Raw genomic sequence first — 17,365 nt, 5'->3', positions numbered from 1 at the left:
AGAAACCATCCAGTTGCCAGTGTTCGATACCAATTTAAGTTTTTGTTCATTGACATTGGCAATGGGGTGGAGAGAACCAAGTCAGGGGAGGGAACATTAATAATGAAGTGCCTAATGGTGGGATATATGGCATGATTTTTTAGTTGGGTGCTTCATTTTCATTTATGTTTTCATTTTTAAATATTTTTTTCTTTAATTTAAAGTGTGGGAATACCAATAGTCGGGCAGAATGTTGATGACACTGTTGATAACATCTAAATTGTCCCCATACATACATGCATTTTTGTATAATGTCAATTCTGAGGGAGATTAAATAACTAAAAATTGATTCATAAAATAGCATGAGATTTGAATTGGGATTTGCTGAGAGTGGACTTTGAGTACAAAGATGGACATTTGTTGAAAAGTATCGATTTCCCTCTAATTTGAAGGCACAGATGATGAGAATTCCTGTAAGAGAAGATTGGTTTAGGAGTTGTGGCAAATAGGGCTTCCTTATCTCAGTGGGTTGGGTGTTTAAAAGTTTCATTTAAAAAAATGTCTTAATGGGATGTGAAAGAACACTACATTTTTGGTAAGCTTTACCATCCACATGTAATGGACTAGATTCTTATTCTGTGTCTTATATTCTATGCACAATATAAGGCCAGCTGAGAATCCTCACTGAAACTGCTATAGGTTTCCTTTCTGTGTAAAATGTCCTAATTAAATCCCAGAATAAGATATTTAAAAATCAATAATCAAGGCATTCACTATTATTTCTCTTACCGGAATTTACAGCCAAACCAAATTAGAATTTAATCATTACATAAGAAAACCACGGTTTTCTTTGTGAATTCAAGATATCATCTCTAAATGCCTAGCTATTTATGTTAATTCTTTCTTCCATTGCTAAACTTTTGGGAGTCTCCAACATCTTGCAGCTGCTATTTGCATTTACTGCACTTGTTTTAGATCTGAGATATACAGAATGTTGTGAAACATTGCTATTTTTCTAAAATTAAAGTGAAATAACATTGCAGTACAAAATCTTGCATTTTAATAAAATGTATATGTAAAATGAACAAATACTTTATGGTGAGTGATATATACAACATTTTGGTAAGAACATAAGTGACAATTTTTCCCACCTATTTGTTTTTCCATCCCATATTAGAATAAGGGAATATTTCTAGCCTATATATTTAGAAATATAAAGAAACTGCTTTTGTATTGGGGCATTACTGAACTATTAATAAAATTGTGTTTATGAGCATGTTTATTCATTTCTAAAGCAGTGCACACATGAGTTGAAAAGTTGGAAGGCATAAAAAAAGAAAAGTAGGAAGGCAAAACAATCTTTAAAAGGATATAAAATATGTTTTTACAGAACTTACAAACATAACAATTATAAAATATTACAGCGTTATTTAAATTTTAAAAGGAATTATAAAAAATTGTTAGCTTTATGTTTTTAAAAATTGAAATCATCTTGTTATTTAACTCAGTAAAACTTACATTATAGATTTACAAACACCATTTTTTCACAAGATTGTACAAGTAATGTGCTGCACTTCTATCAGACAATAGCTCTGAACCAAGTAACACTTCCATAGCATAGGCTTTGGAGTCAAAGACCTGAGTTTGAATTTGGGCATTGCTACCTATAGCTGTATGACTTTGGACCAACACTGTTCCCTTTTGGTAGAATGGGAACAGATGCTATAATGAGTTATGCAATTTAAACTATGTTTAATTATAATTGTTTAATTATTGTTAATTATAATTAGTCAGTGTTTATACTTAAATCTATATGATAAATAATAAAATAAGTATTATTTATCATATAGATAAGTATTATTTATTGTATAGATAATAATAAATTAAATATCCTTATAAACATATTGCATGTGCCTGGCAAATGGCAGATACTGAATAAATACTGGTTGCTGCTGCATACAATCTGAAAAAATCCAGATAGTTACAGGTAGTATGGTGTTTATATGTATATACATATGTGTGTGTATATATATACATATATGAGTATATAGTATATATAATAGAATCTAAACTGCCAAAAGAATTGAGATTTTAAAAATACCTAAGTAGAATCTGATTTTATATAGTATTTAATCTCTGAATAGAATTTACATATTTTCAAAAGACTGTCACAGGTATTATCTCATTTTAGTCATATATTCACCAAAGATATTATCATTCACATTTTACACAAGTGGAAACTGGACAGAAAGGTTAGTGGCTGATAGCTTGTTTGAGGTAAATCTGTGGCTTAAATTTAGATCTTCTGACTCCAGGTCCAACAAGTGGGAAACAAGGAACTTATTGGCTAGGTGAAACAAATCCAAGTTGTATGAGACCTGAAACTCCCACAGTTTGGAGAGGGGCCTCTTTTAAGGAAAAGGATATAAAATAACCATTTAAATACATAAGTAGGGCCCCTCACAAGGCTTTAGAAAGAGGCTGTGCAAGTGACAGGCTCTAAAACTGAAGCTTCATTAAATTCATGACAAATCTGTTTCTGTTTCTAAATTTAAATATTTTTCAAAGATAAAGTACCCAAACATATTCTGGTGATGTGACCAAAATATCATATTAACTTGTTTATAAAATAACCCGAAAATATTGGCACCATGGCCATTATTAAATAGTCATCTAATTTTGTCAGATGAGACATAGCATCTATAAAAAATAGATTACATTATTCAATGAAGAATCTAATTCAATTAAAGAAGAACATTTCACACTTTTTTTTCCTTTTGATTCAATTTAGGAGTATAATTTTAGCATTGAGAATTTTTTAAGGTACATAGGATTTTAATTCTCTACCTGAAAATTATTTTTCATTCATATACCATTGGTTATTAAAAATTAAAAGATGTTCTTAATTGGCATAATAGTCATACCACTCTACAATCTATATTTTTAAATGTAGTTTTTTGACTTTTAGCCCTTTGATATCAAGTACTTTTAAATGAGTTCAACAATATCATTTAAAACTTAGATTTAATTTGTGATGAACATTTCTAATACCAACTTAAACAGCAGATCCAAGAATGCATGCATCCCAATGGACTTTGTCTAGCATGGATATCATTCTCTTTATGTTTACTTAAGAATGCATTATAAATTAAGTACCCTGAGCTATATTTATATTACATTCTAACACCTTACACTTTTTTTCCAAGAACTCTAAATTTTCCTTGGGTTATATTTTTGTAGCTTTATTTCTATATATTATTAAGTTCATTCTTATTTGTTTGGGAGTGTAAAGACAAAATTACATTTAAACAATATTTATACTAGCAGAATTATCTGGTTTTTCATCAGCCTTTCAAAAATGTATTGGAAAAATAATTTTGTATGTTTAGTCTTAAAAGAAATGTTAGAAATCATCCAGTGGAGTCCAATCCCAGCATTTGATATGGAAAATGAGCCACGAGGAAGATGAATATGACAAAGTTGGTGGATTTGCTAAATCTGCAGATGAGCAAAAGTGTTTGAACTCATATTTACAATCCTCAGATCTATACCACCATCATAGTTTCTTACATCCCATGAATTCCATGGGTGTGGGCAGGTGGGGGTGCATGTGCCCCCCCACTTTCTCCTTTCGTCTCTCATTCCCACTCTTTCCTTCTTCAGCTTTGCTTTCCCCTTCTCCGTTCCTTCCCACCTACCCCCACACACACTTTCCACAGACACATACTCACTACAATCACATAAACCATTCCATTTTGTAAAGTTGGTTCTACTCAGATGCAAAAAGTTGTGACTACTGGAATAAGCCAGGCCAAATAAATCTGCTCCTTATATTTCTTCCCACTCCCTTTTAATCGGCATGAATAAATTGGATTTATTCCAATTTAGGTATATTTTAAATACTCTGATAATGGGATATTCCATAAGGAAGTGTCTCATATTTTCTCCCTCTAAATTAAATGTGAAGAATGAGCATTAATATATATTCCCTAAAGGCAGATTGATACACCAAAAATGAATTCAAGAAAGGGGAATAGATATCTGGGTAAATATAAGCCAACATTTATGTGTTTACATAGAATAGAATATCTTAGAAAATCTCCTCAATTTTTATTTTTTTATTTTAAGACATTACCTATACAAAGGAGTATTTTAAGTTTTTAAGTATTTTAAGGCAGTACCTACAATGTTACTTTATTAGGGTAAAAACTAAATATAAAAGCCACCCTGAAGCATTTTTTTTTAGGTATTAACAAGAATTAGCTACCCTACCTTTTGATATAACATGCTAATTAATTAACATTGAGCTGATGCATATTTGGTAGCAGATACTGTCAATTCCCCATTTTTTAAAGACATGATAAACTCTACTTGTAAATCTTTTGGGGTCTCCTCCTATCATCTATATTAATGTTCCAAAGATATTTTTAACATGAAAATAATTACTTATAAATAACTAAGATAGGGAAGAAACAGCCTCTAAAGTATAAAAGCAGCTGACAGTAATTTGCTTAAAATCTTCAGATTGCTAGTCACTTATATGTTTGACCTACTCCTATTTCAATGATCCTCAGGGTAGGTCTAAAGCTAGGATATAATCCCCAAATTATTTTTAATCTAGAAGGTGGGCGTGGCGGGAAGAAGCCCCATGAGGGCAGAATATGGAAAGAACACCACTGACAGCAACAGTACAGTTTCTCAGCCAGCTCAACACTCACTATATTGCATTTGGTTTCACTACTGCACATAAAATGGAGTAGTTTTGTGAACATGTTTGCCGAAGGTATTTTTATGTGAAATTTCTTTTTATAAACTTCTAGGTTGAAATAAACCTAAAACGATATCCAACTCCTTACCCAGAGGATTTAAAGAATATGGTAAAATCTGTTCAAAATCTGGTGGGTAAGCCAAGCCATGGAGTGCGTGTTGAGAATTCAAACCCAACTGCTAACACGGAGCAAACTGTGAAAGAAAAGTATGAACACAAGTGGCCTGTAGCCCCAAAGGAGATTACAGTGGAGGTATTTCAAGGTTATTGGTAATTGCCAGTGTGGTTTGGATTTTTTGGAATTACTAAATTCTATGTTTTTTTTTAAACTGATTAGATCTCTGATAAGTGCATTTTTTTCCCTAAGATATAAATGAGTTTCTCTACTTTTTCAAACTATGAGAGTTGCATTTACTGAATTACAGGTAAATGACACCCTCATGGCCTAAAATTATAATACGACTCCAAAAGTTCCAATACACACAGAAGGAATACTTGCTCACCTAGCGAGGTCTGGCCAGTAAGTGCATTATACCATTTTCATGGTACTGTTTTGGCTATCCAAACTTTTATTGTATGAGTCATTAGAAAAGACTAAATGAACTTGGGTTTCTTTGTGTGTGTTTTTGTGGGGGTTTTTTGTTTTGTTTTGTTTTGTTTTGTTTTGTTTTGTTTTTTTACTCTGCATATCTCAGTAAAATTCTGGATCAGATTTAGAGCCAATTTTTTGTTTGTTTGTTTTAGGGTTTGGGTTAAAACCATTATAGGAAACACTACTATAAATGAAAAACAGGAGATAACTTTGAAATTTAGCTTTTCTGGATCTAGTCATGTGAAGCTTAATTCCTATATTCTAGAATAAACTAGATATTCATCCTTATCAATTTGTGTGGTCTGAAAAGAATTCAACTACATTTATGCCACCTCTGTACTATCTCATCAACTCTTCAGCCAATTTGGTTATCACCTTTTGTATCTTCATTAGAAACATAACTGGTATGAGTACATCTAGAAGTTACTATACGCACTTCTCAAAAATCTAGATTCATGAAACTCTTTTACAAATCTGCATTTCACAGCATCAATTTGTTGCATTGATAAAACACCAACTGTATATTTAGCACTGTGCTAAACACTGTGAGAGAGAGAAAAGAAATATAAAATGTGCACATAGTCCTCAAATAATTTAGAGCCTATCTAGGTAAAATTACCACAGATAAGGTGATTAGAGAGCATATCATATAAAATACAGTCACATGATTTGTTGAGTGATGGCAAATATAATACTTTAAGAAATTGGAGAGAGACGCAATCACGGCCAATCAATTAAAAAGTTACGTGAAACAGTTTAAAGTTGAACCGCATATTGATATTTGGGTGATTCATCTAAAGTGGAAAGAGAGGAAGTCATTCCAGACAAAGGAAAAAGCTTGAGCAAGAATAAGCATGGTGTGAACATCTGCCAGTGGAAGTACCAGCCTGCCCCAGAAGAGAAGAATATAGCTGGATATCTAGGGAGGAAAATTTAAGTACTCATTTTGGGTTTTTTTTCCATTTACTTATAAAATCAGTATTATTGTCTGATATTGTCTGATAACAGGCTTTTATCTCTAAGATATTTCAATAATATAAAAAGGAAGAAAGCCAATGTTTAGCAGGTACACACTGGAGACACTTTGTATTTAAATCTCATGTAGTCACAGTTTAACATCCAAATAACTGTGAGGTCATGATAACCCGTAAACTGAGTAATTTTACTACAAAATAAGAAGATTCTAAAATTTCTTAATTCAGGGTTGGGATAGGTGAAGCAAGGAAAAGATGGCTTTGGTCATGAATTTAATAATAACCTAGTAGAGAAAATAAATCTTAAAATTATCCCATAAGCACTTCAAATGAAAAATCCAAAATTAAATCAGATGTTTCTTCCCCAGTTTTGCTTCTGCTCTTATATGCCCAATCTTGATCTCAGCTTGTACCATTATTTTACTAGTCCACTCAAGGTAGAAATTTGGGAGATATCCTGATTTCTTATTCCTTCTTTCTCTGCATTCACTGCCCCTTCCAAACAATCACCTAAGCTTATACATTTTCATCTAAGTGTATCTCCTTGACCTCTTCAGGCCCTCAACTCTGTCCTGCATTTCTATAAAACCTGTCAACTTCTTGACTTGCATTGCCTCAGCCCCCTCATTACTCTGTTAATGATCTTTTAAAAATAAATTTAACTTTCTCTACTTAAAAACACTACAGTGGCTTCTTATTGCCTATTTAATTGAAGCTCAGTCTTAGTCTTTATAATTATTTCAGTGATTCACCCCACCTTTCTTAAGTTTTCTTCTCCTGGCCCTTTATGTTGAGTAGAATTCTCACTGGTAAGTGCAATACTTTTTCTAAAATTTAAATTCTAGATCTTCTTTACCCAACTTTTAGCCATCCCAGAGCAAAGAGAAGCCAATTCTTTATCAAATTACTCACCCAGATTAAGGGGCCATGCTCCATATTTTCAACTTTCAGATATAATTAATACAGACAACCGGGTGTCTAGCTGATCAATGTATGTTATATTAAGTGTATAATATTTTCTTGTATGTTTTGCACTTGTTTGCCATTTTGAGTCATTACTTAGTTCATATTCTCAAGAATGTGGAAGAGAATATCACTCACTGCATGACGAATTATCTGTGTGGTTAAATATGGAAAATGAAGGAAAAAAAAGAATAGAGGTAGGCAGAACCAGAAGCAGAAAACAGTAAGAAAAAACAAGGTAAACAGATTACAAATTCAGCAGAGAAAAAAGAAAAAGGAAATAAATCAACATTTATTGATCACTTTGTTTGCCAAACCTATATCAAGACTTTTAATATATGTTATGCTAGACAGAGAATACAGCTGGGAGAGTCATATGAACAAGGAGGATGGGGAGGTATGAAGGTTCTCTTCTACTTCCAAATTCCTTTTATAAAGTTTACATTTGCTTTTTACCAGTGTCTTCATCCATTCAGGCTGCTATAACATAATACCATAGACTGCATGGTTTATAAACAACAACAACAAAAAATTTATCACAGTTCAGGAGGCTAAGAAGTCCAAGATTAAGGCACGAAGAGATTCAGTGTCTAGTAAGGGCCTACTTTCTGGTTCATAGATGGCCATCTTCTCTCTATATCCTCACAAGGTAGAAGGAGATAGGGAGCTTTGTGGGGTCTCTTTTATAGTGGCACTAATTTCATTCATGAGGGTTCTACCCTCATGACCTAATCACCTCCCAAAGATCCCACCTCCAAATATCATCATATAGGTTTCAACTTATGAATTTTGAGGGGACACAAACATTCAGTCTGTAGCACCCAGGTCCAATTATATAGCTAACACTTCCATATTTTTCCAACCTTCAGTTTAAAGATTGCCTCAACAGGAAGGCTTTCCCTGATCACCATGATCAGTAGAACCTCTGATTTTCTCTATCACATTATCCTGTTTATTTGTGTTACATATAATAAAAATATTTCTAATTATTTTGTTTATTAACTACAGGCTGTGAGTTTCATGAGGTCAGGTATGTCTTGTCTCCATTGCCTTTCTGGGGTCTAGCACAATGCCTAGTACAGAATTGGGCACAGTAAATACCTGTTGAGTATATGAATGACTCTTATCTGATAACATGTATGTCTCTACATCCAATAGAAGTTAACTGAGGGCAAGAACAATTTCTCTTGGGTTTTTGTCACATTCATAATGAATTAAGTATTGACTGCAATAATTATTTATATTTTGTCACCTATGTGTTGAATAACATGTATTTTAGCAATAACAATTTGCTATATTAATACACTAATATAATATTATGAGTAAAGGCAAACTATCATGATGAAATATTGGAAGAGTGAGAAAATCAAGGAAGGAAAGAAGAACAGTATGGTAAATAAAGCTATGATGTAAAATAAGTAAAATCTGGGGGTTCCAAAACCCTTGGCATACAAATGCCATTAGTATCTTAGTAATTTTGTTACAAGGACCATAGTCCAAAAGAAGTACCTAACAGTTCCATTTATTAAGTAGTTAGTTCTGAACAATTTATTAAATATTCATGCACTGCCTAGTGGCCATTTGAAAAATAATGCACATACACTAAAAGGGGAGATAATAGTTTTATTTCATGCTTAAATAACAAAAGTACTTGATGAAATGTGTGTATCTGTTGGACACCACTTATCTTCTCAAACCTTGGAATCACATCAGTCACTACAATTCTGTTTCATATTGATTTTTGGATGACACTTGATTTTTAATCATAGCAACCACCAAAAAGCCAGCTTCACAAAGACTGTCATCAAAGGAAAGTGCAATCTAATGTTGAAACTGAGAGCCACCAGTTCACACAATGTCTGACTGATGTCAAGTATTGCTTTGTTTCCCTCAAATATTTAAAACAACCCATGTAACCCTGTGAATTAACAACAGCATCACAGGTACCTTGGAGCATAGTTTAGGAACAAGGAGAAGTGCTTTCAAGTCCAGGAGACATTAATTCAAATCTTGAATCTACCTTGTTACCAATTTTGTGACCTTGACAAGTCATTGAAAACTTCCTAAGCTTTGCTTTCTTTATCTTAGAAATACAGATACCAATAATACTTAGTTTTTGTGGAGATGAAATCAGACAAAAGCAAATACTTTTATACAACTGCAAGCACAGTTCTTGGCACAGAGGAAAGTTACAGCAAGTGATAATTCCCTTCCCTTCCACAAGAGAATCATGTGCTAATCCTGCCCAACCCCCTTTAATCCTTTTGCGGGCCACTATCTTGCATTACAGAAAACTTCTCACTGGATACCTGTTCACCATGTCCACCATGTTCAGAAAGGTTTTGGACTTTTTCCTTTGTTAGGAGACTCCACCTAATTTCTTTATATAGAGAAAACACATCTTTCTCCTGGTAATAAGTAGTCAATTACCATTGAAAATGTCCTTAAATGCTTTTATTAATACTAGGCCTGGACTCTTGAAAGCTCAGACACAAGCTTTTCCCCACCTCTCACTTCTGTCTTCAGCTCCCTTTCACTACAGCCATAGCAGTGGAGATTTAGTTTGAATGGCACAAGATCAATGGAGTTAAAGAAAAAAGAGATTCTACCTTTTCTTTCTCTCCCTCTTCTGTCTCCTCAGAAGCAAATGCAGCTCAATGTGCTTAAAATAGGACCTTCATTATATTTGATTCCCTACCAATAGCCTCCACTGTCTTCACCATAGAAGTAGTCCCAAAAGCTTCACCCACTTTTCCAACATGAACCTGATTCCTCCAGCCTCTTTATAAAAGAATTGATAGAGACAAAGTTGATGCTTAATTTCCTTTGTTGGACAGTTAACTTGTCTTTTCTGTGAAGTCCATTTGGTAGGTGAGCTTTTCTCTGGGTACACAATACATAATATTACAGAGAAGACCTTCCAGTAAGACAGATCCAAGTTCAAATCTTGGCTCTACCATTCACTGAAATTGTGACTTGGAATTATGACTTTACCTCTCTAAGCTTTCATCTTCTTAACTGCAAAACAAAGATGATGATAATAAATAAAATAATAAATAACAGTGAAAAACAAAGTTGTCTATTAAATAATTAATAGTACAGATGAAGTGTTTAGCATAGTAGCACAGTAGCAGCCATGTAATAGATTCTCCATAACTGATGGCATCGTCATCTTCATCATCATCATCATCATCATCATTATCATTTTGTTCATAAAGATAATTGAGTCTAACTGGATCAGTGCAAATCCATTTTTCTTGCTTCAATGTTAGTCCTCCTAGGTGGAGGGTCTCACAGAACTCTGGAGAAAGGAAGCAGTTCATGATTAGCTACTACCATACTCCCTAGTCACTATGGCTCTTTTTGATTCAAAATAGAAATTCTTAAGCAGTGAGTCACATCATAGCCACCATGCCAAGCTCCAGCCACAAAATTAGGATACAAATTTGAAAATTTGACCTATACATGCAATATAACTTGCATACTAAATGTGTAAGGTAAGGCGTAAGGGAAAAAAGTAATGAAACCCTTAATTTTATTTACATTTCTATGTTTGTACAACTTTTGGGTTGTTTTATTGACTAAAACAAAATTCCTGTAGTTCTCTATCAGGTGTCATAAGAATATTTCCTTTTTAAAATATTGTTTCAAAATATTATTTCAATGTAACTATAAGTTACATTTAGATTCATAGGGTGTTAGTACTAGACAGAAAATAACATTAATTCCTTTCATCTATTACCTTATTTTACTGGTGAAATGAATAAGGTACACAGAAGAACACTGACTTGTGCAAGATAACCCGATTAATAAATGATAAAGCAGGAATAGAATATAAATATGTCACCTTGCAACTGAAATAGTTTTGACAAAACTTAACATATTTTATACCTTTCCATAGTACAATTTCTCAAACTTGGGTCTCCTGTAGTTATAAATTTCTACAAAGATGTGTAAAGGCTTTACTCTCTATTCTGTCACCTTAAAATTTTATCATGAATTTCTTATGCTAAGCCTTTGAAATAGTTTTCAAAATCCAGGAGAACACAGATTTCCCTCTTCATCTCTAGAATTTCCATCAATCCTACTCTCTTTCCTATCCCTCTTCAACTCTGGAGCTGGATTTTTAGTCTCAGATGTGCTCACAGCTGAGCACACTAGGAGGCAGCACAATATAAGGGAAGATCATAAGACTGGAACCCCAGAATCCTGCCTCTATGTTGGATCTTGGTCTAATTATCTCTGTAAGCGTGGACCTCACTGAGTCTCAAAACCCACTTGTAGAAAATGAAAGAATTTGACTAGAAATGTTTTTTTAAATAATTAACACATATCAGATATACCCAGGTTTTTCACAGGCAAATATTCTCTTACAAACCTAACCAAAAGTAACCCCAAAAATAAAACTTAAGCCTCAAGTTAAAGAAATGGATTTTTCTTTGCAATACCCAAATACTTGAGCCTGTCACTATGTTGGGCAATAAAATGTATAATAAGAGTTTCTGACTATTACCAATTAGGTGTAAGACAGAACACATTTCACTTACTACATTTTTGTGTTCAAGTATATGCTTTCTTTGACTTAACAAAATATTTCTAAATGTTACATTATTATTTTAAACTAACAAGTACTAATGAATGAGAAAACTGAAAAATACTAAAAATTATCTTTCGAATTGAAATTAACTTAAGATTTAAGAAAAAAAGAAATGAAGATAACTGCCGTGCATAAATTTATATTGCTATCTCCCCATGGGTATAGACAAGACATTTTTATATGTGGAAGAAAATGAGACTTTGGTATTTTACTTTCCCCAATGCCATCTCACTATCTGTTTAACTGGCAATAATAATTTTAATTATAGAAGTTTAAATTCATACTTTTTTTAACATGTTCATTTGTCTTTATAAAGTTTTATTCTTGTACCAATGTTGGTCATTACACTCAATGAACAGATTTAGAATGAAGATTCAGCAGGCTAGTAATCATGAGAAAACTAGAAATGTTAGGAAGAAGTCATGATAAAACTGAAGAAATTGAAGATAAGACCACTTGTTAAATAGCACTTGTGCATAAATATGACTAAGGATGAAAAAAAAATAGTTGGTCAGTGATAGACTTTCCTCTTAGAACTCTTAAGGAAGTTCTCCCTTTACATGTGTATATACCATATATACATACATGTGTGTATATGTATATATATATCTATATGTATATATCATATACTCACAAACAGCTTATCATAAGTCAGTCCTGTGTTGTAATGAGATATAGCTTATCTCCCCAATTAGATTATAAATTTCCAGGGGCCATGGGTGACATTTTATCTTTCTTTGGAAAGTCCACAGTTCTTTGCACAGTGCCAGGCATATAAAAGGCATTCAAAAAATATCTGATGAATAAATGGACTCATTTAAATTAGAAAAGCAAAATATTTTAGTACTTAGCTCAGAGAAACATATGCACTTCTCCTAGTGCTCCATAGTGACTTAAATTCTAGAGCCCCAATCTTTAAATCTGAGCCAAATAAAGATATTGCCATCTTGGTTAACCAATGTTTAAATGTTTACTTTCCTTGTCCTATATTATTATATCTCTCAGGATTCTTTTGTTCATCCAGCTAATGAAATGAGGATTGGGGAACTTCACCCTTCATTAGCTGAGACCCCTCTGTACCCACCCAAACTTGTTCTGCTAGGGAAGGACAAAAAAGGTAACATTGTGAACCTGATGTGGAAAATATGCCACAAATGCATGTGCATGATGAATCACCAGTTGTAAATGATGATACACCATAGTCTGTAGAAATATTTTACAAATATATATTCCTAACATTGTTATGCTATCTGTTTTTCATACTTGCTTTTCTGTGTTTATTCTTGTCAATGTGCATAGCATTATAACATTTTCCCCTTTACATTTCAGAATCAACTGATGAGTCTGAAGTTGACAAAACTCACTGTCTGAATAACAGTGTTTCCTCAGGCACTTACTCAGACTACTCACCTTCCCAGGCTTCCTCAGGATCCTCTAACACCCGGGTTAAAGTGGGGTCCTTGCAGACAACAGCTAAAGATGCAGTACATAATTCTTTGTGGGGTAACAGGTGTGTTTAGAATTCCCTTTTTTCTGCTCCCAAGTGCTTTCTTTCAGCAGCTTTAAAAAAAAATCGAATCTTAATTTTTGAATTGTATTCAGCATATGAGTGGCATAGAAGACAGAACGGGCAGGTAAGCAAAAACAGTTCCCCTGGGACTTCCAGGAGAGGATGAATGGTTTCAAGCAGCAAAACCCTTGTTTAAGGGAGAGACAGTGGGAGATTATCAGGTTGAGATGATAGGACAAGAAATTTTATTTTTTTGTAATTTAAAAAAAAATTTTTTTGAGAGAGAGAGAGCATGTGCACATGCAAGTGGGGGTGGAACAGAGAGAGAGGGAGAGAGACAATCCCAAGCAGACTCCTCACTGTCAACATAGAACCCAAAGCAGGCTCCATCTCACAAACTGTGAGATCATGACCTGAGCTGAAATCAAGAGTCAGAGGCTTAACTGACTGAGTCATCCAGGCATCCCTTATAAATCAGAAACCAAAAGCCCTGTTTGCCCAATACTTATTTATGACACATGTGCGCATTTCACTATCTAAAATGGGTTAAAGTAAGATGCACGGAAAGCACTTATTGCCTAGTGTGAAGTAAATAATAAAATTTTCAATGCTATCATCATCATCATCATCATCATCGTTATCATCATCATCAATTTATCATCAGCTGGAAAAGTTAGGATGTAAGTAAAAATATTTAATCTTTCCAAAATAGTTCCTACTATATTATTTCCATTTTACAGATGAAAAATTAAAAGACAAAGAGCATAATAAAGTGACTCCATGAGGTAGTACTCACCCAGTTCTGATTCTTTGTTTTGTAACTTGCTGCTATGTTTTATGCTATAAACAGCAAATACAAATCATCATATGATGTAGGTAGTCACTGATTTTGACTCATATTTTATTGATAACATCAGTACTGTTAGCAAGATATTCTTTGGTAATTAATGAATAACTATTTCTACCTTTCAATGCCCGTGATGAAAATATTAACTCTTTCAGTTTATAAGTTCATTATTTGGTTTTTTAAGTTCATTATTTGTGACATAAGCTGAGATTAATGAGGTACTTTGGAAGGTACTTTCTAAATGTACTCTTTTTCAATTAGCAAAAACAAAAATCTCTCACTGATAAAAATATATATAATTCAATGTTATAACTGTGCAAATCATTTACAATAAACCTAGAAAAATGAACATTTTCTAAAGATACTTTGGTCACTAGTGTAAATAGGCCAATGACCAAAATATATAATATAATATAATATAATATAATATAATATAATATAATTTACATTCTAAGAAAATGTGTTCTCTATACAATGGATTTAACGTCTTCAATACCTGACCTTCAAATATATGCTATTTGAAGATAGTCTGAGTTCATTAGACATATCAAGTATTTATAAGAAAGGTACTCTCAAACAATAGTTTGGAAATGTAAGAATCAGAAATTCCAGGATGAGGACCAGGAAGGAATCATGGAATTCTAATTATGGGACAAGTTTCAGGACCATTACTGAAGACCCATCCATTTCTCTCACTCATTTAATCATCCAACAAACACCTACTATGTGCCTACGATGCTAGGCTTGAAGAGAAAAAAAATTCTGCCCTCATGAGTTTACATTCTAGCAAAACGACACACGACAAAACGCGATAAATAAAATAGGTAAGTAAATTATATGATATGTTAGAAGGTGATAATTACAAGGAGGAAATAAAAGTCAGAGAAAGATATAGGGGTAGATATGAAATAATAATGCTATCTTAGTCATAAGTGAGGTGTGGTTGGATGATCCGTTAACAAAGGATTGTGGCATTTTTGGACGATGCTTCTCTTTCTCACAAAGACCCAGCTCTTCCTCATTTTCATGTTTCTTCTTCCCACTGTCTTCACAGGATTGCACCATCTTTCCCACAGCCTCTTGATTCAAAGCCATTACTCAGCCAGCGGGAGGCTGTTCCCCCAGGAAATCTACCACAGCGTCCTGACCGGCTGCCAATGAGTGATGCCTTCACTGACAACTGGACTGATGGTTCACATTATGATAACACAGGGTTTGTTGCAGAGGAGACCACAGGCGAGAATGCCAACAACAATCCTCTCTTAAGTTCGAAATCTAGAAGCACATCTTCTCACGGACGCAGACCTTTGATTAGGCAGGATAGGATTGTTGGTGTTCCCCTGGAACTTGAGCAGTCTACACACAGACACACACCAGAAACAGAAGTGCCTCCTTCCAATCCTTGGCAGAATTGGACCAGAACCCCTAGTCCTTTTGAAGACAGGACTGCTTTCCCTTCCAAATTAGAGACAACCCCCACCACCAGCCCATTGCCTGAAAGGAAAGACCATATAAAAGAATCTGTTGAAATACCTAGTCCTTTTTCTCCAGGAGTACCATGGGAGTATCACGATTCCAATCCCAACAGGAGTCTTAGCAATGTCTTTTCTCAAATCCACTGCCGCCCAGAATCTTCTAAAGGTGTTATTTCCATTAGCAAAAGCACAGAGAGGCTTTCCCCACTAATGAAAGATATCAAGTCCAATAAATTCAAAAAGTCACAGAGTATCGATGAGATTGACATTGGTACATACAAGGTTTATAATATACCATTAGAAAACTATGCTTCTGGGAGTGATCACTTAGGAAGCCATGAACGGCCAGATAAAATGTTGGGACCAGAGCATGGTATGTCCAGTATGTCTCGAAGCCAGTCAGTCCCAATGCTGGATGATGAGATGCTCACTTATGGAAGTAGTAAAGGGCCACAACAACAGAAGGCTTCCATGACAAAAAAAGTCTATCAGTTTGACCAAAGCTTCAATCCCCAAGGAGCAGTGGAAGTTAAAGCCGAAAAGAGGATACCACCCCCCTTTCAACACAATTCTGAGTACGTGCAACAGCCCAGCAAAAACATCGCCAAGGATTTGGTTAGTCCTAGAGCTTACAGAGGATACCCACCAATGGAGCAAATGTTCTCATTTTCTCAGCCATCTGTTAATGAGGATGCTGTGGTGAATGCCCAGTTTGCAAGCCAAGGTGCCAGGGCAGGCTTCTTGAGAAGAGCTGACTCCCTGGCGAGCTCCACAGAAATGGCCATGTTTAGAAGGGTCAGTGAACCTCATGAGCTGCCTCCGAGTGATAGGTACGGCAGACCTCCATATAGGGGAGGTCTGGATCGCCAAAGCAGCGTTTCAGTGACTGAGTCCCAGTTCCTGAAAAGGAATGGCAGGTATGAAGATGAACACCCTTCATATCAAGAAGTGAAAGCTCAGGCGGGAAGTTTTCCAGTTAAAAACCTTACCCAGAGGAGGCCACTGTCTGCAAGAAGCTACAGTACAGAGAGTTACGGTGCCTCCCAAACCAGGCCAGTTTCAGCTAGGCCTACTATGGCAGCTCTTTTGGAAAAAATACCATCTGACTATAACTTGGGTAACTATGGTGACAAGCCATCAGATAACAGTGATATAAAGACGAGGCCTACTCCTGTGAAGGGAGAGGAGAGCTGTGGTAAAATGCCTGCAGACTGGAGACAACAGCTGCTTAGACATATAGAAGCTAGAAGGTTAGACAGGGTATGTCTGGCATTTCTCTGTAAGAATATCCCTCCTGCCTTTAGTTTTACTTTATTGGCATTTCTAAGCACATGTAGTGAAGCATGAACTACATGAATGAATAGATGATCAGCATTTTATTTATCTCTATATTGTGGGGAAATCGATCATAATAGTTTCTCATGGATATTGTTTACTGCTCTTCGAGAGTCCATAACCTGTAGGTGAATGATTTATCAAATCTAGCCTAAATATTGTTAGTAAGAAAGAATTTGACTCTATTATATGGGACGGTGCTTCAATTGCTTTCTGGCCATTAAGGCAGAATGCCTCTCCTAGGACACAGAACTGTTCTCTAGTGACCTAAGGAGTACGATTTTTATTGAATCTATAAAAAGTGAGTATTTTGCCCCTTAATGCA

General features: G+C 34.6%; 1 protein-coding gene across 2 annotated transcripts in view; it reads left to right on the top strand.

Moving 5' to 3' along the window:
• LRRC7 (leucine rich repeat containing 7) overlaps positions 1 to 17,365 on the top strand; it is a 446,889-nt gene that overhangs the window by 341,192 nt on the left and 88,332 nt on the right. For both annotated transcript variants that reach the window (XM_047871231.1, XM_047871230.1), the window contains exons 17-20: positions 4,800 to 5,000; positions 12,879 to 12,990; positions 13,203 to 13,383; positions 15,285 to 16,965. In XM_047871231.1, the coding sequence (XP_047727187.1) occupies positions 4,800 to 5,000; positions 12,879 to 12,990; positions 13,203 to 13,383; positions 15,285 to 16,965 (2,175 nt within the window). The remainder of the gene's footprint in view (positions 1 to 4,799; positions 5,001 to 12,878; positions 12,991 to 13,202; positions 13,384 to 15,284; positions 16,966 to 17,365) is intronic.

Source organism: Prionailurus viverrinus, chromosome C1, assembly GCF_022837055.1.
Source record: "Prionailurus viverrinus isolate Anna chromosome C1, UM_Priviv_1.0, whole genome shotgun sequence".
Classification (NCBI taxonomy): Eukaryota; Metazoa; Chordata; class Mammalia; order Carnivora; family Felidae; genus Prionailurus; species Prionailurus viverrinus.
This window is presented reverse-complemented; position numbering and strand designations above follow the sequence as displayed.